Here is a 23,676-nt window from a genome sequence, read left to right on the forward strand (position 1 = left end):
TCTAGTTTAACACTTTTTAATGTCCTTACAATAAATTAGGATTAATAATTGAAGAAATGGCAAACAGGAAAAAATAAATTATGATCGCTATGACGCTTTATATTGTGAAATGATTAACTTAGTGCGTTTTATATTTCAATACATCTTACTTTCTTTCATCTATACTAATATTATAAAGCAGAAGAGCTTGTTTGTTTGTTTGAACGCGCTAATCTCGGGAACTACTAGTCTGATTTTAAAAATTCTTTCGGTGTTCGATAGCTCATTTATCGAGGAAGGTTAAAGGCTATATCATCACGCTACGACCAACAGGAGTGGAGCCACGGGGGTGAAAACGCGTGGAGCAGCTAGTTGTAAATATATTCTGATGTTTGATCAATGATATTTTATATAAATTTAATTTTAATAAAATATCATTGTGTTTGATATAAGTAACGAAAATTCTAATATATAAAATCCATTGGAAATCGATAAAACATCTGATAATATTAATTGCTTCATAATATATCGATAGTTAATGAACTGTGCAATTAAATCATAAACGCTTTTCTAATCGTTTATCGCATTAGAATTATGTTTTCATTTGTAAGTATTATTTCTATGAAAATATTATACTTTAAAAAACAAACTCAATACCCGGATATTTTGTACTAGCTGTGCTACGCGGTTTCACCCGCGTGTCTCCGCTCCTGTTGGTCTCAGCGTAGCGCCTTCCTCGATAAATGGGCTATCTAACAATATTTATAAAATAATTTTTCAAATCGGACCAGTAGTTCCTGAGATTAGCGCGCTCAAACAAACAAATAAACTTTATAATATTAAGTATAGATTTCGTTTTACCTGGGTACAAAGTATCTCATATTTATATATATAATATGCTAATCCGCTGTATTATCTTCTTCTTCCTGCCTTTACTGCGATCGCCAATGTACGTTAACTTCATTTTTTCTGTGAAAAAAAAATTGTATATATTCATATTTAAACATTAAGACGATTATAAATGCATTACATTCTTCTATTACAGAAATGGCTTGCAATACACGCATATATTATAGCTATAAGTCAGTCCAGTCTAGAAATCCGTAAATCTGGCTGGCTAGACAGGCTGGTTGAATATCATAAACAGAATTTCATTCAGGACTTGCAGAAAATACCTAATGTACAGTTAAAAGGTAAGTTTGATAAACAACTCTGTATAGCGTGCAGATTATAAATAAATAGCAATTTTTTTTCTCATAATAACTAGCTCTTGGTAAAAAAAATTCTTAAAATTGCGTGATTCATTATACTAATGATGAACATGAAAACATTTCTCCTGCGCGATTAGGTATTACATTTATGGTACTACTATCCTTCCTAGTATTTATGGACAATTATAAATTAGTACCTATTAAGAAACATAAATATTTTGTTAATTCACAACATCACACCTTTGTCTATAGCCAAGATCGAATCAGCACCTCCCGGCTACGTGGACTCCAAGGAATGGGACTATGAATCCGTTATTCGTCTCCTCACTCTGATCCGCCAGAGCGAAGGGTTAGGGCCAGTAAGACGAGCGATCAGACGCGCTCTATCTCAATCCACTAGACGCATGAGTATCAAGGAGAGTCTAAAACTGTTCCCGAGTTTGAAAAAGGTTAGTTTTTAAGGCCTTACGATGAATTTTTATAGGATTAATGTTTGGTCTTTTACTTTAGATAACTGATATATTCAAAAACCGAAAAATATAAGATTTGGCATATATTTTAAGGAAAGAACATTGTCTAGAAACTACAGAGGAAACTAACATGTCTATAAACTAAAAAGTACGATTTTAAATTTAAATAATGTGTCCATTACCTTCCCAAAGGTTCGGCTTTACTTGGTTCGGAATTTTTGTATAAAAATTCGTTGCTCAACACTAGGCGTACACATAGTCATTACTTTTTAAATTTTTTACTGAAATTTTTTTCAAATAAAAATCCTTTCCTGGCCTGAAAGTAGTATTTGCCATTATGGTCTCTTAACTTCGTTACGTTACAGAATTTTGGCACCATAACTAACAAAGCCTCGACTTTTTAAGAGACAGTATTTTCTTACACAATTTTTACAGCAAATACCCAACGACATTTACTACGATATAGAAGAATCAGAAGAATACTACGATGTGTCGATTAAAACTCCCCTGTTTGAAAACAGAACCGAAGACGATGCGATTATCATCGTCAGCAATCCTGTTGAAGCCAGGCTGCCGAGTGCCATGATCAGTGTGAATCTATTGAAGTAAATACATTTATAATTTTAATTAAGTACTAAATAGTAAAGAAATATGGTCAACCTCTTCTATAATGCTACTCGAACCACAGGTTCGGTTTTGTTGGTTTTTCAATTTTTTTTTTACTAAGCGTTGTTCTTAGGGTCCGTCCATTAATCACGTGATGTTTTTTTTTGGCATTTTTTGAACCCCCCTCCCCATTGGTGATACGTGGTGAGGTTTAAGACTACCCCTCCCCCCTCCCCCCTATATCACGTGTATTTTTTCGTACCTGCAAAGAATCTATTTTTTATTTATAAAAAAATACTGGTATAAGTATCATCTAATTTTATTATAGAAAATTAAAGGCTACTATAATAAACGTTCAGAGGTAGACAGAAAGATTGCAGTTTGTTTTTGAATGACATAATAAATAATGAAAGAAATGCGAAAAAGTTGTACGCGTTTGACTAAAAATAAATACATAATATATTGTAACGCCGCTTTTCGGTTGAGTATCGCGCGCTTGCCGAAAAAATAAATACACGTGATATATTACTTTACCCCCCCTCCCCCTGGTGATATTTCGTGATTTTTTGATGCACCCCCTCCCCCCCTTTTGAGCCTCACGTGATTAATGGACAGCCAACAGCAATTATTTAGAGAAAATATATATCTTCATGATATTTTGGCCTAACTAAAATAATACGAAGTTTTATGTTCAGCTTTTTTTAAATTAAATATGTCGTGCAAGTTAAAAAAATATCGAATTTTTTTTTCAAAATCAACACGGATTTTCACTGGAAACGTTTGGTTATTTTTTATTGCGGGATGTAATTAGCTATCTTATTTACAGAGAGATTATGGAAACTAGATCTCAGGCGGCGAGATATATGCCTAAAACACGTATGACATTGTAAGTATTCATTATTCATAGCAAATTAAATAATTATTATTTGGCGGAGCTAGGTATTGGATGAATATCATATTATGATTACGATGATTTAAAAAATGTCTCCTGGAGAAATATATCTATTTAACAACTCAAACATAAGAAAAACAATTTTCAGTTACCAATACATTCAAAGTGTAGTATATTTAAACAGTACCTTCCTTTCTGGCGTTATATTTAATCACTAATATTTACTTCAACTTATCCCTGTTTAAATAAAAAATCGTTGCAGTAAATGGAAGCCACGAAATAAAACGACATCAACCACGCAAAAAATTCCTGATACTACCGTTGAAACTGGTACAGGTGGTAAGTTAAGAAAATTACCTAAACACTATTTAATATTCATCATCATCATCATTCATCTCTGTCATACGAATAAATTAATGAAAAAGTAATTCCGAATCTCTGATACAAATTCAAACAATGTTCTTATGGATGTTGTGAAAGTTTTAAAAGTTAGATCATCGGTTATAGTAATAAATATACCGAAATATACTGAGTAATATTCAATGTATGTGGTTCAATGTACTACGTGACCAAGCCAACTAGACCCTGTTCGCTCTCCGCTATGAATAGTCTTATTTTTCCCCATTTCGAGGGCTGTCTATGAATATCAACACAGTAAAAACTTAAACAAATAACAACAAAAAACTTAACAGTCAACAACAAGCTTTAACGATTAATAATAAAAAGTACAGAAATAACTAGCGATGCGAAACATACGAATGCGTTGATGCTGCGAATCGTACTAAGGCGAACGCGGTACCTGAGGCGGTAAGCGGGCGGGGAGGCCGCATTCCACCCGAGCGTCTAGTTGGCTTGGTCGAATAATAAGTATTTTTGTTTTATTTTAGTAACAGGAGGCGAGAAAGCAGAAGCTGCTACGAGCACGACAGTGGCTACGTGAAAATATCTTGATATTTAAATAAACAGTAAAAGAGTTGATGGTATTATTATTATTATACTATATCCCTCTCCAACTTCCTATTTAATTATCTCTGGATATAAAATCATATTATATCAATATAAAGGAAACAAATACTTTAGCAGTATGTAACAATATTATTTAAAAATAAGGTAAAAGCATCATAAAAGCTATTTAAAACTGCATTTAAGCAAGTTTTATTTACTTCACAGAGTAAGATTTATTATTGAAAATCTTTTATTTATACAAGCTAAACATGATATGCGTGTATTGGAACGCATTTGACGCTTGTTATCAATGACAGATGACATTTGGTTCACGGTAATCGATTTTAAAATTTAACCTTCAAAATTTTGGTGTAGCATTTTAAATTTTTAAAATTATATCTCTACTATTGTTTAAAAGTTTTCAAAATGGATAACAAACCTCTATATCAGTTTTGTAAGGAGCTTGGATGTTGTGATGTGTGCTGTTTTCGTTTTATGGGCTATAAAAAGCCCAGTGTTTACACTGATGTTAAAAAATGTGCCGAGAAGGTTTGTAAATATAAAATAATATATTGTATGCATGAATATAAAAGTTTTATACAAATAATTATATTCTTTTTTACAAATCATACGTAATAGGATACTCCAATATGTGTTTACCAAGATTTGTTATTTTTTATCGCACACGATGTTTGAGCGACCGGTGATTGTTGATATAAAAAAATCAATTACAAAATACAATATAGCGCTGATTAATTAAGCAAAACTTATTATTTTTTAAACATAATATATACAAATGTATTAATCAAATACTTCATGTAGGTATTGTTAATAATAATAAATATCACACAAGCTTCAAAAGTATAGTTATACGCAAATCCAATCGTAAATTTGCGAAATAAACATTATCACCACTATTAAATCATGAAAGAGTAACACAAATCCATTCAGCCACTCCAATTTTCACAAAGTATTTGAATAATAATCATTTTTCGAATAATAAGAGTTCATATAAGATTATTCATGCAACAAACAATATTTAACATACATGCATATTATATTTTTCAGTATATAGATGCAGATAAAAATAACGAACCACTAATTTTTACGAATACTGTAAAAACATCCAATTTAGAAGAATCAATCATGACCACACAAACGAACATGCAAACAAATCAATCAGAAGAGTCAACACAAAATAAACGGAATTCTGAATCGTTTCTTTATAACGATAGTCCGTTATATCCTCCAAATAAGAAACAAAAGATAGATGTGTGCGTGAGCTGTCTTGGTGTGCTTCAAGAGGATTATTGGGACCACACTATTTGCAGCATTAAGGAGATATTTCAGAAGAAACAGTATGTTGAATTGCAAATTTTATATACATACTAAATTTTTTTTTTTATTTATTTAGCATTAAATTTGGATATCGCAGATCCATTTGTAAGTAAATAAAATATGTGTGCCACTCGGGGACTGCCGCGGTAAAACTATTGCATAGCATGCCTTCAAGCCACACCTCCGTGCCTGTCAGAGTGGGGAGCGTGAGGTTATTTTCGTTACGCAATTTCTGGATTCGGTCCCCGCGCTCAAGTCCCGCGATAGAAGCTATGCAATAGCTTAAAAATAAAAAACCTCAGTATTAATGTTAGTAATTACATCTAAATCTAAGTCCACATAGACAAGTTGCTTTGATGCAACAAGTGTGCGCACAAAGTGTCCCATGATGGGCACTTACATCCTCCACGAAGATCCTTATAATACTGTTGGAACTGCCCTGCACTCTCATTAAAAGAAAAGCTGTTTGTTTGTGAATGACGGCCCAGAAACAAGATTATGATACAAGATTTTGTGGCAAGCATAAATATTAAAATTATTCTAATATGCATTCAATCAAAAATGTATATATATATACAGGGTGTAAGTGTGCACAGGCGATTATTCCGTAACTATTGCAGATATCAAAAAACTTTAAACTGATATCGAAAGCCCTTTACCTAATGAGTAAAATGACAATAATAGCTTTTTAAAAATAAAACAGGAAATATCAACATGTACCAGGGTTGAAGCTGGGGCGGACTGCTAGTTAATAATAAAAATAACGAATTTCCAGATATGAATGTGAGTCTTACACATGTGGCTTATCGGCTCCAATTTCAACGATAATGCGTGAGAAAATAATTGCATTGAAAATAAAGGATACATTCCCAGATTATGATCCAAGTGAGTATATTGTATAACTAGCTGTGCCCTGCGGTTTTACCCATTGCTCCGCTCCTGTTGTTCTTAGCATGATGATATAATATATCCTATAGCCTTCCTTGATAAATTGGCTATCTAACACCGAAAGAATTTTTCATATGGGACCAGTAGTTCCCGAGATTAGCACATTCAAACAAACAAAGCTTTATAATTTTAGTAATTATATTTTTGTTTACTATTAAATACTATATAGTTTATAATAATTGTGCTGCTAACGTAAAAGAATAGATAAATAAAAAAACAAATAAATACAGGCCTTATCACTTACTAGCAGCGCTTCGCGGTTTCTCACGCGTGGCTCCGCTCCTGTTGGTCTTAGCGTGATAATATTTAGCATATAGCCTTCCTCGATAAATGGGCTATCTAACACCGAAAGAATTTTTCAAATCAGATCAGTAGTTCCTGAGATAAGCGCGTTCAAACAAACTAACAAACAAACTCTTCAGCTTTATAATTAATATTAGTAAAGATAATGGATTTCATCCAGGCAATCAACCAAAAATGTGATAATTACAAGTGTCTCTGACCAGAGTTACATCAAAGCATTATTAAGAAATCTCAGTAGTTTGGAAATTAGTTTAGCATGTTTTATAGTGTAAAAAGGTGAAGTCCCATGTCCCAGTGGGGTAAGGGGCAGATATATTATCCATACATCTGTTTCACTGATCGATTTTCTTTAGGGACAAGTAGGTGATCAGCCTTCTGTGTCCTGCGAGACCGAGACATTTTTTTTTTCTTCGTCTCCACCGGGAATCGAACCCAGGGCCCCTCGCTGCTACGCTCACGCGTCAACCACTGTACCAAGGAGGCGGCAACACGGAAGCATGTTTTATAAGTATTATATAAATAATTTCAGATATAATAACACCACTAAAAGACGCGTGGAAGATGACATTCAGGGAGCGAGTGGCGGTCAATATTGATAAAAAGTTTGATATGGACTCACCGCTCCTTATAACTGTGCATTTGGATTATCCTAATGATTTGCAGGTATTTATAATATATTTATTAATTCAAACTCAAACACAAACTTTTATTTATTCAATTATACTTCTTCTAGGAGCACTTTCGAATTGTCATTAGATATTTTTAACATTTACCACCGATTCGGAAAGCAAGCAGCAAAAAGAAAAAAATAGATTTATTGAGAAGTTGAATTTTGAGTGTTTGTCTGTAAAATCAAACATTATTCAAATTATATGAAAGTATATTACATGCTACTTAAACTTATTGTTTTTTGCTGTTGACTTAATTTGTTGCAATAATCACTACATAGTATAAAAAAAAGTGCTTTTTCTGTCACTATGTCCATTTGTATGCTAAAATCTTTAGAACTATGTGATGGATTTTGATGCATTTTTTTTAATAGATAGAGTGATGCAAGAGGAAGGTTTTAGTATATAATTTACTAGCTTTCCGCCCGCGTCTTCGCCCGCTTTGTCTAAAACATAATAAATTATATACTAAAACCTTCCTCTTGAATCACTCTATCTATTAAAAGAAACCGCATCAAAATCCGTTGCGTAGTTTTAAAGATTTAAGTATACATAGGGACATAGGGACAGAAAAAGCGACTTTGTTTTATACTATGTAGTGATTAGGTTTTAGACAAAGTGAGCGCGGGCAGTACCTAAGCTATATATTTTTGTATTGTATAAAACCGTAGTGCAGTGGTGGCTCAGTGTTGAGACCTCGGACTTCATATCGATAAGTCTGAGGTTCGAGACCAGGTGGGCGTGCAGGAAATAAATTAGTTTTTCAATTTATCTGCGCATATTATAACATCAACACTGCTTGAACGGTGAAGGAAAACATCGTGATGAAACCGACATGTCTTAGACATGTTTTTTCTTGCAACCTTTTATTCCATATTTTGTCTTTTTACAGGAGTTGGAAATCCTCAAAATAGTGTCGGCGGATTTGTTCATATCTCGCAGTAAACAGAAAAGGAGATTCCCCACAGAATTCACGAGACAATCTGTTGAACAGGTGATAATTATTAATAAACTTCTAAATACAGTGTTATTTTAACAATTAAATAACTTTGTTAATTACCTTTTTTTAATAAGATTTTTGGAATCCAAATTTTATTTGCAAAATTTTCGTATTTTTTTATTGTTTCATGGCAATACTAAAGAACGCATCACTGTGATCACATATAGCATATGATGCTAATCTAACTACGGTTTTATACATATAAATCATATTTTTGAAGTGAAACTTCTTTATCGGGGTTGGAAAATAATTTAGTGTAACATTTTTTCGTTACGCGCCATCTTTTTCTTATCCTTACCACGCGTGATTCGACGTATTTCTGTAAAGTTGCATATAGTAAATTATTTTTGTAAAATAAGGTCATTTAAAGAAGTTTCACTTACGTGTGTACACTAGTACACGCACACATTTTTTTTTGTATTAACTCGATCTGGTATCATTAAATCTCTTAATTTTAAAGATATTTTTTCACACCAGGCGCTAGAAAACGCAACATTAGCAACACTGCTAGCGTGCGGTGCGAACCTCGCGGCGCAAGAGCACGCGCAGTGCGTGAGCGTTGTGTGCGCTCATGCACCGGCTTATTTGGCGGGGAGGTGGGTTTTTTGTGGGTTTTTGCTGTTTTGGCGGGGTTTTTTGTACATTGGCAACACTTCAGGAATTATAGAACGCATCACTAGCAACACTGCTAGCCTAAAGTATTTTTTTTAAGTTTGGTTTTTGCGAGGGATCAAGTTTTTTTATTTTGAAGGATTGTTTTTTTTTTGTCGAAATTGATTTTGATAAGATTTTTTGGAAGTTATAGATAAAACGACTTTAATATCTTAAAAATTATACAGAAAGTTATTGTCAAAAATAAAAATAATCACATACTTTCTATAATTTAAATACTATCCTATTTTTTTTTAATACAGAACATATTATTGAATTCAGTTGTTTACTTACTACGCAAGTTAATACGCAATTTTGTTGGTGTTTGCCAATACTTATACTATTTCTCGTATACCTAACCATTTTTTTATAATTCAAGGTACATAAAACTAAGCAGAAACCTACCTCAATCGCCGTGGGTGCTAGACGGCAAAAGAGTCCTACCAACTTCGGTACAGGAAATTATATTCGCGCCGCTGGCTAAGTTATTCAAGTAAGTTATGTTAATTAAGTTATTCTGTAGATGTTAAGTTTATAAATGTTGGATTATTCATTTTTAAGTACATATATATTTTTGAATGTATGGTGTGCAAATAAGGTTAAATTACAGTTTTTTAAAAACGAAGTTTCCCAATTATTGTAAGTGATGTTTTTTGTAAAAAAATAATATTGTTTAAAATGTAATTGATATGTTATTTTTTGAATAAAGTTTATTCATACCTACAAATTATTTAAATAATTAAATTATTTGTACAATGTAACTTTCGGTAAGCTTACATTTTACGCCATTGTTTTAAAATATTTTTCTTTAAGATAAATAATATCACTTTTACACTATTTTTTATATGTTTTTATTTAATATTATTACAGTTTCTCCGATAGCGACGTAGAAAGTCGTTTAAAATTCATCGCAGCCGGTCGAGAAGATGTCGACGTAAGATGTTTAGGAGATGGGAGACCGTTTGCTATTGAGGTATTATCATTATTACTAGCTGTGCTCCACGGTTTTACCCGCATTGCTCCGCTCCTGCTGGTCTCAGCGTGATGATATATAGCCTATAGCCTCCCTCGATAAATGGGCTATCTAACACCACAATTTTTCAAATCGGACCAGTAGTTCATGAGATTAGCGCGTTCAAACAAACAAACTCTTCAGCTTTATAATATTAGTATAGATATAATAGTATATTATAAAATATTATAATCAATAAATAAATAAATAAATAAATCATTTATTTCACTTAAAACATTTAACAAATTAGTGCGACCCAGGCTCCTAAGATAGTAAGAACTGTTTTTCAGGAGCCTGTGTCTTCCATTTACAGTTACACGACACGAAAAAAATATTTTATATCTATTATAACTAAATTTCTATTTCTTGAACTTATGCAACAATTTTGGTATAAAATATACACTACAAAAAATATGATTTTTCATACAAATATCTAATTTTAATTTAATTATGCAGATTTCCGATCCGATAAGACAATTAAAGTTAGAAGAATTGGAACAAGCATGTGCTGAAATAAGCAAAAGCGGTGACGTAGTTGTCAAGTCACTAACTTATGTTAGCAAGTGAGTATGTGCTTTATTTTGTATGGAATAAGGTTCATTTTTGCTTGATTTTTTTGTTTATATTTTGCTGTGTTGGTTGTACCTTATTTAAGGGGAATAAAGTTCATTTTTGCTTGATTTTTTTGTTTACATTTTGTCGAGTTATTTTATAGGGGAATAAGGTTCATTTTTGCTTAATTTTTTGTATATATTTTGTTGTGTTGGTTGTACAACTAGCGGTCCGCCCCGGCTTCGCCCGTGGTACTTATTTACGTTTTCTCTACATAAGAACCATACTGCAAGGAATATAATAAAAAAATAATTATCGAAATCGGTCCGTCCGTTCACGCGTGATGCTGTGACAACGCGAAACGGGTTTCATTTTTATATATTATATAGATTAATACATAATTTAATTATTATTTTTAGAGATGATTTAATACAACTGAAGAAAGGCGAAGAGACAAAATGCAAGACATATGAAGCGTTATGCATTAAGCTTACACATTCGAAATTTGATGAAGTAAGTAAAAACTATATAAAAGAAACAATAAAATATTTATTTTTATATTGGAAAGGTTTGTGATGTATATATTTTGATATTTAGAGATTTTTATGAAAAATAGATCAATTTACAAATGACAAGAATATTAAAAATACTTTAATTAAGTTTATTTTTTATTTAGAAGCTTTTGGAATGGAAGTGAAGATATCAATTTTATTTACTTCATGCATTTTATCTATATTCCAATTTTCGTCAAAATTAGTGCAATGATGAAAGCTTATAATTATAATATAGATTTATAATTGTGTATAAAACAGTGTATAATTGTTTCACTTCATACGTATTTCATATCTACTTTTAGATTTGTTGTAGAATTACGATACGATAAAGATATAAGACGATTACGTCTTTAAAATCACCAAAATCTCCATAATCATACATATTACCATAAATATTATTTTCAGGATACAACAGGCCCTATAAAAGTAACAGAAAAAGACATAGAATTCATAAACACGTACCGCAATACGGAACTCAATGATCCGGCTAGGATAAACATTAAACAGAAAACGCCGATACGAGTTTTGCACCGGCGGCCTTTGATCAATAGATCGCGGCAAATTTTGGATTTGAGCGCTGAAATGGTGCCCGGTAAGTAGTATTAAGAAGTTAGAATTAGTTAAGTAAAATAACATAAATTTGCATGCTGTTAAATGACGGCTAACATGCTGTAATACTAAATTAATTGTAAGACCTTAATATACCACTAGCTTTCCGCCCGCGGCTTCGCCCGCGTTTTCAAAGAATAAGCCGCATAGTTCCCGTTCCCGTGGGATTTCTGGGATAAAACCTATCCTATGTGTTAATCCAAGTTACCCTCTATATGTGTGCTAAATTTCATTGTAATCGGTTCAGTAGTATTTGCGTGAAAGAGTAACAAGCATTTATAATATAAGTAGGATTAGTAGGATAGGATGTTTAATCACTACATAGTATAAAACAAAGTCGATTTCTTTGTCCCTATATCCAGGTTATGTATGCTTAAATCTTTAAAACTACGCAACGGATTTTGATGCGTTTTTGAAATACTGAAGATAGCAAACTTTGCTGAAAGGAAACATTCCATTATTTTTTAAAAGAAATAGAACTGCATTCAAAGATTTTCGAAAATTCACTTGCTTCGACCGGTAGTCGAACTAACTGAAAAAAATTGAAATTTGTTATTATTTATATGTGGAATTTTCGAAAATCTTTAGAGTGATACAAGAGGAAGGTTTTAGTATATACATATAATTTATTTAGTTTTAGACAAAGCGGGTGGTAAGCTAGTTTATTTATAAAAGTGTTAAATTAAACGAATTATTATTTATTACAGAATACCCGCAACTATTCCGAGCACACCTCGTAACATCAGCGGGCACATACGTCAAGGAGTGGCTGCACGGGGAATTAGCCAGAAGCAGGCCGTCCCTCTCGCACTTGTTGCGGGCGGATATAGACTTGCTCGCTCTAGACGTCACTAGGGTGCACTTGGATTGGCCGATACGGAAATAAATTGTTTTTTATAAAGTGTGTTTTATTTGATAAAACATTTTGTTTAGAGTGAAATTTCATGTTCGCGTCATGGTAATACCGTCACGTCATGGACGGTGACGATTTTAGTATCTTTGAATCTTGCCAAAGAATTTTCACTTTTAAGTGAAACTTCTTTAGGCGCGTTGAGAGTAAAATTTCAAGGTCGCGTCATGTCAATACCGTCACGTCATGGACGGTGACGATTTTGGTTTTGAAGCTTGCCAAAAGTTTCACTTCTGACACCTGTGCTCTTATATATCAGCAGTGTTAAATAAAATAGTCAAGGAGTGGCTGCACGGGGAATAAGCCAGAAGCAGGCCGTCCCTCTCGCACTTGTTGCGAGCAGATATACTCGCTCTAGACGTCACTAGGGTGCACTTGGATTGGCCGATACGGAAATTGTTTTGATACAAGTGTGTTTTATTTGACATTTCATTTTTTATAAGAACATGAAATAAAATTATGGTTTCTTTATTTTCCTATTGTGACTACAGAAATATTATGTTGAGCGTAAAATTTCAAGGTCGCGCCATGGCAATACCATGTCATGAAGAAGCGACGATTTTGGATTTTTTGAACTAAGTAACTACTCATAAATATAAATAAATGTTAAAATGCTAAAAATAATATAACTGTAGAAACTAAAGCTTGGGTTAGTTTTAAACCATAATAATATAGGTTGAGAATCACTCACAATTTGGGTGTCAGTTTTCTTTTGCATATTATGTGCGTGTGTGTGTTTGTGCGTGCGTGTGTGTGATAGAATAATACTATAAAGATAATTTATTAGAAACTTGCAAACCGGGCGAACTCCGTTTCGCCACCAGAGACACCTTTTTCTTTGCTATAAACCCACGGAGCCGGAGACCTTTCCAACGAATGCAAAACCGTGGAAATCGGTTCATGCATTCTGGAGTTATAGCGTCAAAACCCGACTTATAAATATATAGTAGATTGCTTTCTGAACTTATAGACTGAAGTCAATAATTTCTATGTTTTTGACGACCTAAAATTATAGAAGTCTAGTTAAATAAATACTTGATATTAATTTGAGGAAGTACTTGCCTAAATGAATACAATAATATTGACGCCAATAAAATATTTTGAAATTGTACACGTATAGTCTATTTGAATATTTCTAAATTGCTAATAGATATTTTAATGAATATGCGTAATAATAACACAAAAAGTACTTTGATGGAGGCTTCATTAAGAGTAATTTAAATAATTTCTCGATACAAATGCTGGCATGAAAATTTACACAATTTAAATTAAGTAAATGAAGTTGTCTGTTATTCTAATACGACTGGACTGCTAGATATATTTCGATGGACTTTGTTTTATAGATAGATCAAGGTGAAATAACTAATTTATAGTGACACCGTGTTACATGTTTTTTTTAATTAATAGAATCGGTACCTATCTTCCTGTGACATATTGAAAGCTATCTCTACGCTAAAAAAATATCAATTTTTTACAGCCGTTTAGAGATACATAATATAAGTTTAAGATTTTAAAATACCTAATATAGACATAAATTTAATTAATACAGGAAGCAACTTAATAGTTCCGTTAAATTAAAATTTTTAATCGAAAAGAAAACGGTACGCACAACTAGGTTGTATATTTCAAAAAATACCGGATATGCACAGAAAATACGAAATTTCTTTGTCACAAAGCCTCATTTTAACGAGTGCTAAATATTTATGCGTGTGTTGAATAACAATTTGCCCGCTCGTGTAGGCGAGATTCTTAATGTGTTTGTTGCCAGTTAAAAAATCTCCCCGAATTTGGGGAAGTTTTATCTAATAAAAATATTTTAATTACTTTGAAATAATCAAAGTAAACTTTCTGACTATATTTTAAACCTACAAACGTAATTATTAGAAAACTATAATTGTGACGTAAAGCTAAACAAGAAAAAAAATTGTATCAAGTTTATTTTAAATTTGATTATTACATTTGTACAATTACAGTATAATCTCAGTATTAAACAATACAACAATATCATATACAAAAAAGATTAGAGTTTTTGTTAATCATTCCCATAGATTTCAATTACTATATCTCTAATCTCTACAATAAATGAATAATTATTTTATTCATAATAATTGTAGACTTTGTAGAGCTCATTTCATTAATCATAACATGGACCAATATACTCAAGTGAGAAGGTATATTGGTCCATGATCATAGTAACGTAAATTGTATTATATTAAATTTACAATACAATTTTGTAAGCTTTACAAAATATCGTAAATTTAACAAAGTTTATTTTTTTTATTAATTCAATCAAACGTAGCCTTTAAGTTAAATTAATCTTCGTAAATATTAATTACAACGCTTTAAGCAAATCAGTTTTGGTTATGTAGTTTAATTAATAAATGCAATAAAACTTCTCAAGCAAATATCAACTTATGCATATGACCTAAAAACTACTCCATGTTGCAATGGAAAATTTCGCATCTGGCATCCCATTTCAACTGTAAAAACCAGTCAGATTTAAACCATCGTACAGCGTGCACGTGTTTTTTAATTTCATTTGTTTTCTTGTGATTTTGTGCTTGCATGTCAATAAAATCCTTTTTGGTAAGTGAAAGTTTGTGTTTTTTTCACTCACTCAGGCAAAGGCTGACGACAAACAGCCGTGTGTAATGTCAAATTAGCATGCATATTTTTGTTTGCACGGTGAAACCTTGTTTAGTGGTCAGTCAATAGAAATAGAATATTTGTAATATTTGTGTGGTTTTGATCATTCATTCAATATTTATTTATTGTTATGAAGGTGTGTTTTATACACAAAAAATATAAAGCGTAGTAGAGTTGAACTTCTTTCATCTCATCTCAGCGTACCTACTTTGTATGAAGTACTTACTACTTCACACAAAGTTCGCCGAATGGCTAGTTCCAATAAGTATCAGTAAAGTTTAAATAAACTAAAGGAATTATCGAAATTACTAAAATTGGAACAATTACCTTCAAACAGACCAATTCACTTTAATTTTAGTGTACAAGTTCAACTTATAAAGTTATGTTAATATAGCCAGAAGCTACAATTTTATTCCCTTGTATGTAGATTAGCCGTCCATTCTACGTAATAACATTATAATTGACGACCTCTGCGTCTAATATAATTATTAACAATCATTGCAACTGGATGATAAAACCTGCTTGTATAATTTTTAAATTATCTCACTTGACAATATTTTCAATGTTTTATATTATCTATATCACATACCTACTATGCATTAATTATCTGTAACATTTGTATGTGACTTTCCCGCGCACAAGAATCATCATTTTTTTAATGTCACGCATTGGTCACGCACAAGTTTCGACATTTATGACGTATTCATTTCCCGCCATAACTTTTTAAATTGCCATACCAAATTACAAGTTAATTTAATAAGGGCATCGGAAGAAAATATTCCGAATTGCAACATAACCTTTCTCTTTTTATGCATTTTTGTCGCAGCTTCAAAGTGCATTTTGGATTTTGATTCATTACCTACCTACGAGTATTAACTTAAAAGTTAAAACCTTATCTGTGAGAATATTCTCACAACACACAAGAATAAAAAACGAATTAACATACTGTTTAGGTAATGTGTGTTTGTATGTTAAATTTGAAGTTCCCATAAACATAATATTTTAATTTTAAGTAGGTAGGTAATAGTTTTTCAAAGTAAGTACTAGTTAGTTAGTTACCCCGTTCAATTAATAAGAACTAGGTAGGTACTTACGTATAATGGTTTACAAAAATGTAACTTTCGTGAAATATAGGTATGAATATATATGTATTACTTAGTTAAGTAATTTAAGTGCCAAATTACCAAACATTTTACGAATTTAGAACCTTCTTTTTTGAAGTCGGTAAAAACTACAAAGGTATTATTGACAAATCACTCAGAGAAAGATGCCTAATAATAGTTGTTTATAAGAGTTGATTACGACTTACGATATCACTTACAATGTAAGAAACTAAAAGAATTGATTGTTTAAAAAACCAAGCGCCATAGTAATATTATCTCAATGGCGCCATATTAATTCTTCTTTATTTGAAAAAATCCTATCCTATCCTTAAGTACTACTAATCCATGAGGAATGTTTATATTTGTAGTACATCTTATTATAATAAATTCTTTTACTTTTTAATTTATTATGCACCACTTTCCACCATACTCAGCATTTGTCCTAGTCAATTGGGTTGCCTGGCAGAGATCGCTGTCAGCGATAAGGCCGCCCTCTGTAATCGATCGAATCGATCAGTGAAACAGATGTATAATGCATCTGCCCCTTACCCCACTAGGGGACATGGGACTTCCCTTTTTTTATAGAGGGTAACTTGGGTCATACGTTTTATCCCGGAAACCCACGGGAATGGGGACTATGCGGGTTTTTCTTTGAAAATACGGGTGTAGTCGCGGGTGGAAAGCTATTTACTGATAAGCTAGTATTAAGCAATATGGTAGGTTTACAACTATATTTGTAATTCAGACAATAATTATTGTCCACTCATTTTACGTGACGTCACATTAAATCCAAGATGGCGGTATCTATAGAGCATAATTTTATATTTTTTACAACATTTTTGCATTATTCCTAGAAATTATCTTGTTATGAACTGAAACAAAAAATCTCGAATATATTTAAGTATTTTAATTTTTAAGATGTTTTTAAGTGCTTTTTTTTCCTGTTTAAAACTAGATGACGCTGGTCTAGAGTCTAGACTAATATAATATATTTGTATGTAAATTACTGTGTCTGTATCTTGTATACATGGTTTTATCCATATTTAGTTTCTGTGATCTGTGTCAGAAACCAAGAAATCACTCTACGTAATATTGTTTTTGAAATTTTAGTAAGAAAATCGTATAATTTTCAGTACCTACTTACCGATGGTATTTCACTTTGGTTTTTACAAACTTTAACGTAACAAAACGGCATTGTCAAATAATACCCGGCTTTTTTAGAGTACCTATAAGTATTCTTTGGTAGAACGTCAACTGAATGCAACAAACAGCATGTGTTCTTTTTTTGGGCATATTGCTGCGGCACCGGCCCCGCCCCCTAACCATGATCAGTGGTTTTATCCGATTTCAATACATATTTCATTTTGTTTAGGGCCTTACCTTAGTGACACTGTGACAGTGAAAGTCACATTAAAATCGCTACAACTGTAACAGGGATTTTGATATGGTGCGTTTGTTATTTTGTAAATTACAATAAATAAATATGTTTCATACAACAAATAAATATTATGTTGCCATACACATACTTAAATCCATCCTCACAAACATTCGCATTTATAATCACTACATAGTATAAAACAAAGTCGCTTTCTCTGTCCCTATCCTATGTTCCTTTGTATGCATAAATCTTTAAAACTGCGTAACGGATTTTGATGCGGTTTTTATAATAGATAGAGTGATTCAAGAGGAAGTTTTTAGTATATAATTTATTACGTTTTAGATAAATGAGCGGGCACGGGCGGAAAGCTAGTATCACATATAATATAATACTAAGTATACTTGAAGTTAAAAACACGTGTAAATCTAAAATTAGGTTGTTGAATAATATTTACGTTTTTTTTTGTTACACATGGCTGATAGAGCGTCCGCGAAAACCTATGGAAGGTTTTCGTGCCATTAATAGTTTAATAATCGATATATCTTTTAAATGGCGCGTTACGAAAGATTATATTTATATTTCTTGCATAACTAGTAGCCATGGTATATTCTGGAAATTTCCTTCGTGCGTTGTTTGATTTCACGCGAGTTAGGGGGCGTCCATAAATTACGTGAAGTTTTTTTTCAATTAAATAGTAATGTAACGTAAGATTAGATGAGATTTGACTAGAAAAAAAAACATCTCACATAATTTATGGACGCCCCCTAACCGATTTTAAATTCCGTAAGCACGCTCTCTCATCTCTGTAAGTTGAAACGTCCGGTAAAAAGATATAATGAATAAATCGCGTTTAAAATCCGTTAAAGTCTAATTTCTTTACATATTGTGGCGTGTTTTAACTTCATTACCTCTTTATTGTTCAAACCACTGACCGGGAGATACTGACACAAAATTTCGAGTCATTTGTAACAGGATGGCGGTTCTACAGGGGTCTTAGTACGCAATGACAAAAAGAAAAATGATGGTGTGAACGCTGGTACCGGTGGGTTAGTCGCGTGGGCGTTAGTCGAACTCGTTGGAAAAATAGCGAAAGTCAAACGATTTGTAACACAAAAATTTTAGAATTTACCGATAGCCCATAAAAAAGAAGTAGGCGGTAGTGTCATGCCATACTTTTCCGGTATGACTTACAGCCCGCCATACCGACGCGAATGTGTTGATTTAAAAAAAACAATTATTCAACCATTTGTACCAAGCTAACTTTTGCACAGGTAACCATCGTCGTGCAGCCATTTACGAAAATCGCCATGCCATACTTTTCGGACGATTCCAAATGGTCGCCATACCGCCGAAAATCTGCAAATTTTTTTTATTTCGCTTATCTTTTTGTACCAGTATTGCATTTGGCTTTTTGGAGAGTATTTGATAAAATGTGACCATTATTATATTTGCCATACTTCTAGTAGGGGGAAAAAGTGCTGTCATACTTGAAAAATAAATTTATTATTAATTTATATAAGTGAAGCTTTCCAACACCTAGATCTTTGAAATTTTGTATTTATATTCGTTGATCCTCAAACTTACAGGAAAAATAAGTGCCATACTGTTACAAATCGTTCGACTTTCGCTATTTTCCGATGAGTTCGACTAACGCCCACGCGACGAAGCCGCCGGTACCAGCGTTCACACCATCATTTTTCTTTTTGTTATTGCGTACTAAGAACCCTGTAGAACCGCCATCCTGTTACAAATGACTCGAAATTTTGTGTCAGTATCTCCCGGTCTATATGTACATAACTGGATTATTTATACTCCTTGTTTTTTTTGCAAAGACTATATTAAAGCCTAGTCATTAAGTATTTTGTATGTTTATTGCTTGGATAAGCATGATTATGCAAAATGGATGAGCCAAATATCAATTGCTTTAATAGAATTACTATAGTATAGTCATCCCAATATTGGGAAATTATACATAAATAAATATTTCAGGATATTTTTCACACACGGCACGATCAGCCCCCCTAGACAAGTGGGTTTCTATTAGCGTAAAGTTCAATAGAATAGATTATGAATGTATGAGATTGACGTTTGATTACGACGACGACGACAATTGATTACGTCAATCTCATACATTCATAATCTATTCTATTGAACGTTACGCTAATAGAAAGCCACTTGTCTAGGGGGCAGCCCTAGACAAGTGGCTTCTATCTCATACTAAGCTTTTCGCTTGTGTCATGGAAACCAGTTGGCTGATAAACATACATTTATAATTTTAAATACATACTTATATAGATAATTAACACCCAGACACAGAGCAAACATCGATGTTCATCACACAAATATTTGCCCTTGGTGGAAATCGAACCCACGACCTCTGGCTTGGAAGGCAGAGTGACCAATCAAGCCAACTTGACAGTCAATGTGATGACATGTCTACAATATTTTTATTAGGTCAATACGAGTAAAATGGAACCTAGTTACTTGGTTATGTTTACAAGTATGTAAACCTATTAAAAAGTTAGACATTTTTACACGCTTTATATTAGCTTCTATTATTGGTATCTATTAGTTATTATTCAAACAATCGACGCAGGTTTTTCTTTTGCGCAGGCGAAGCCGTGGGCGGAAAGCTAGTTTTACACAAAGATTTTAGTCCATAAGTCTTAATAATTATGCGGCTTATTATTGACAGCACACTTTGAGTCTAGACATTTGAAAAGGTCTAGAAAGTGGCTTAGACCACAAGAGATTTAGTGCTTCAAGAGAAAATGTGTAACTATAGATTTTAGATAAATAGTACACATTTGCTTTCTCTTTATTTATAGGTGATCAGGAATCTATACTAATATTATAAAGCTGAAGAGTTTGTTTGTTTGTTTGTTTGTTTGTTTGTTTGAACGCACTAATCTCGGGAACTACTGGTCCGATTTGAAAAATTCTTTCGGTGTTAGATAGCCCATTTATCGAGGAAGGTTATAGGCTATATTTCATCACGCTACGGGCAACAGGAGTGGAGCCACGGGGGTGAAACCGCGCGGAGCAGCTAGTATAGAATATAAAGACCAAGCAACTGGGAAAAACAGCTTTTTTAATAGGGAAGATAAATGCTTGAACAGTCAGGTAAATAAGTACTATTATGTTGTTAAATAACTTTCCAAATTCTTTCTTCAAGAATACACGACAAAACAATACTGTTAATATAATTAGGTTTATGAGTGTAAAAAATTTATAAACAATTCCATTCATATTATATTCACACTTTCTTTTTATTTAAATAATTTTGAAATAATTTTTTCTCTTTGGTCACGTTTATAGGCACGATATTTAAATTTAGTTTTGTTTTTAATATCCGCTAACACATTGAGGTATTATTATAGAGAGGACACCACGAACAAAATCTGTGCGACAAGCGCGGCGGCGCGGGGTGGCTAGTGAGTCCATACACTTTGTAGATATTCTGCCTCTTATTACCTATAAATTAAAACCAATCAATGTAACAAATAAATATTAGAAAGAAAGAAAGAAAGAAAGAAAGAAAATACGTTTATTCGGCAATCAGTAAGACACAATCATCACAAAACATTAATAAAAGCAAAACAAAAACATACAAAAAAGAAATGGAAAACAATAATAAAATAAAACAAAAAATAAATCAATGTAATATGAAAGTGCCCCCGTATCGCCAAAAAGGACCAAGTTCAGCATGTGCCAGGCATATTATGCCTGGCGCTGGTTTTCAACAAGATCCCTTTAAGATCCGACTCACGGACGTGAGACGACGCAATGATAATAATAATTAAAATAGTGTTTATAATAAGTAGGTAGTGCATTATGAGTGTATGAAAATCATATATATAAATATCACATATAATTATAAAATAATATAATAAAATAATACAATAAAACAGATATAGGTACATATATACATTACATTATATCATATTAAATTACACGCAGGCCTAAAATAAAGAACATTGTCCAAAGCTACAAACACATCAAATATAATAATAAAATTCAGTGAGAGAACAGAACACGAAAACAGAAACAGAAACTGGACACTAGCTTATCCTACGCTGCTCATCGATCAAGTAGTTTTTAAGGTGTTTCTTGAACGTGTTAATATTAACCAATAACCTAATCGGTGGGGGCAAGTCGTTCCATATTTTTGATGCTGCATAGCGGAAGCTGCCTCTAAAAGTAGTCGATCTATGCTGAGGAATAATAAGTGGCTGAGCGCAACTTCTGCACGCAACATCCCGATTATTGGTTGTCCAGTTTAACTTTTCATAAAGGTAAATGGGCGTACGCGTCTTGATAATCCCAAACATAAGAGACGCCAGATGCAATTGGCGCCTTGCCTTTAGCTTGAGAATTCCATGCTTATTTAAGAATGGCGTGACGTGACTGCGAGGTGGAATTGTGTAACAGTAGCGCGTACACGCATTCTGTACTCTTTGTACGAGCCTTTCGGTTCTGGCCATGAGACGTGGACCGTAGACAGTATCACCGTAATTAAGTTTAGATAGAACCAAAGATTCTATCAAACGCACTCGAAGGTCCTCCGACAGGTATGGACGCACTCTATACAAAGTTTTTAAACGGAAAAAGCAATTACTAACTGTGTTAGTGATATGTTTCTCATATCTTAGTGAGCTATCTACATAAAGACCTAGATTGCGCGCCTCGTAAACTCTCTGGATTGTCTTACCTACGATTTTAACATCAAAAGGTGGCATAGATGTGATATACTTTTTTGCACCGAATAATATATACTTTGTCTTATCAGGATTTAACACCAAAGCATTTGTGTCAGCCCAATCTGCAATACGTGAAAGGTCATCATTCAAGTGTTTTATAGCATTATCAAAATCATTCGGAAAGAAAGAAATATAAACCTGAGTATCATCGGCATAAATGTGGAACTTACACTTTTTTATTGAATTAACTATATCGGCCGAGTATAAAATAAATAGGATGGGGCCCAGAATAGAGCCTTGGGGAACACCTCTATCAAGAAGACCAAAATCTGAAAATACGGAGCTACCATCATCCAATCTGATTTCGACACTCTGCTGACGGTTGTATAAATAACTGTGAAACCAGTGTACTGTGCTATGGCTAAAGCCATAGTAACGCAGTTTCGACAGAAGCAAAGGAATACTTATACAATCAAATGCTCGGGAAAAATCAAGCAGCACAAGGATGGTACACATACCCTTATCCTGAGCGGCCAATACATTGTCCGTTACGTCCAACAGAGTTGTTGTGGTACTATGGCATTTCCTAAAACCAGACTGAAATACGGGAAGCAAGTTATTGTTCTCAATAAACTCCGTAAGTTGCCTACAAACAACCCGCTCCAATACCTTCGACATGCACGGCAAAACACTTATCGGCCTCAAGTCCTTGAATGAAACAGGGTTACGATTCTTAGGCAGAGGCCGAACCAATGCTTTTTTCCACAAATCGGGAAACGTCGACGTCAAAATGGAGCAATTAATAATCTGTGTTATAGGTTTCAAGGTGTGAGGCAGAGTAAGCAGCAGCATATTCAAATTTATTCCATCACAACCCCCAGCGTTCGACGCGAGTCCCAGCAAATATTTTGACACAGTGTCTTCAGAAACAGTTGTTAATTCAAAAACCGCCTCGCTGTGCAGATGGGAGTCGAAGAACATTAAGGACGTTGAATCTACAATAGCACTACCTGGGACTTGTAAAAAATGCTGATTTATTTGATTGGGGCAGGACAGATGTGGTGGGAGCTCATTTAGTTGTTTGCGAGGTAAAACATTAGATTTTATATTTTTCCAAAGCACCTGAGGTTCATTTATTTTATCATTTATACTAAAACGAAAATAAGCTACTTTTTCATTATGTAAAGAGGACACGACGAGA

General features: G+C 33.1%; 3 protein-coding genes across 3 annotated transcripts in view; all 3 read left to right on the forward strand.

Moving 5' to 3' along the window:
* Positions 1-573: 573 nt before the first annotated feature.
* Positions 574-4,098, forward strand: LOC149895821 (uncharacterized). Its single transcript, XM_090118464.1, has 7 exons — positions 574-585; positions 1,025-1,172; positions 1,443-1,639; positions 2,096-2,265; positions 3,093-3,152; positions 3,421-3,497; positions 4,046-4,098. Exons 1-7 carry the CDS (start codon positions 574-576, stop codon positions 4,096-4,098), a joined length of 717 nt encoding a protein of 238 aa, XP_089974590.1.
* A 329-nt stretch (positions 4,099-4,427) lies between these two features.
* Positions 4,428-12,639, forward strand: Pus10 (Pseudouridine synthase 10). The gene is made up of 12 exons (XM_090118558.1): positions 4,428-4,652; positions 5,172-5,461; positions 6,217-6,326; positions 7,222-7,355; positions 8,253-8,354; positions 8,838-8,956; positions 9,391-9,504; positions 9,882-9,984; positions 10,480-10,586; positions 10,995-11,088; positions 11,535-11,721; positions 12,446-12,639. Exons 1-12 carry the CDS (start codon positions 4,530-4,532, stop codon positions 12,622-12,624), a joined length of 1,662 nt encoding a protein of 553 aa, XP_089974684.1. The 5' UTR covers positions 4,428-4,529; the 3' UTR covers positions 12,625-12,639.
* Positions 12,640-15,122: 2,483 nt separating this feature from the next.
* The window catches only part of LOC149895823 (putative fatty acyl-CoA reductase CG8306), a 52,487-nt gene continuing 43,933 nt past the window's right edge, over positions 15,123-23,676 (forward strand). The window contains exon 1 of the mRNA XM_090118683.1: positions 15,123-15,234. The gene's annotated coding sequence lies outside the window, so the exon portion shown is untranslated. The remainder of the gene's footprint in view (positions 15,235-23,676) is intronic.

This window comes from Colias eurytheme, chromosome 30 (genome assembly GCF_061535395.1).
Source record: "Colias eurytheme isolate Ceu_HAF_F1 chromosome 30, ilColEury1 Martin Lab GWU primary, whole genome shotgun sequence".
In the NCBI taxonomy this organism is placed as follows: Eukaryota; Metazoa; Arthropoda; class Insecta; order Lepidoptera; family Pieridae; genus Colias; species Colias eurytheme.

Bases quoted from the DNA above. Each gene is read 5' to 3' on its own strand.
- Pus10 (XM_090118558.1), top strand. From the start codon at position 4,530: ATGGATAACAAACCTCTATATCAGTTTTGTAAGGAGCTTGGATGTTGT. The intron at 9,505-9,881 runs GTAAGTTATGTT...ATATTATTACAG, and splicing joins CCGCTGGCTAAGTTATTCAA to TTTCTCCGATAGCGACGTAG. The intron at 11,722-12,445 runs GTAAGTAGTATT...TATTTATTACAG, and splicing joins GAGCGCTGAAATGGTGCCCG to AATACCCGCAACTATTCCGA.
- LOC149895821 (XM_090118464.1), top strand. The intron at 2,266-3,092 runs GTAAATACATTT...TCTTATTTACAG, and splicing joins ATCAGTGTGAATCTATTGAA to AGAGATTATGGAAACTAGAT. The intron at 3,153-3,420 runs GTAAGTATTCAT...AAATCGTTGCAG, and splicing joins CCTAAAACACGTATGACATT to TAAATGGAAGCCACGAAATA.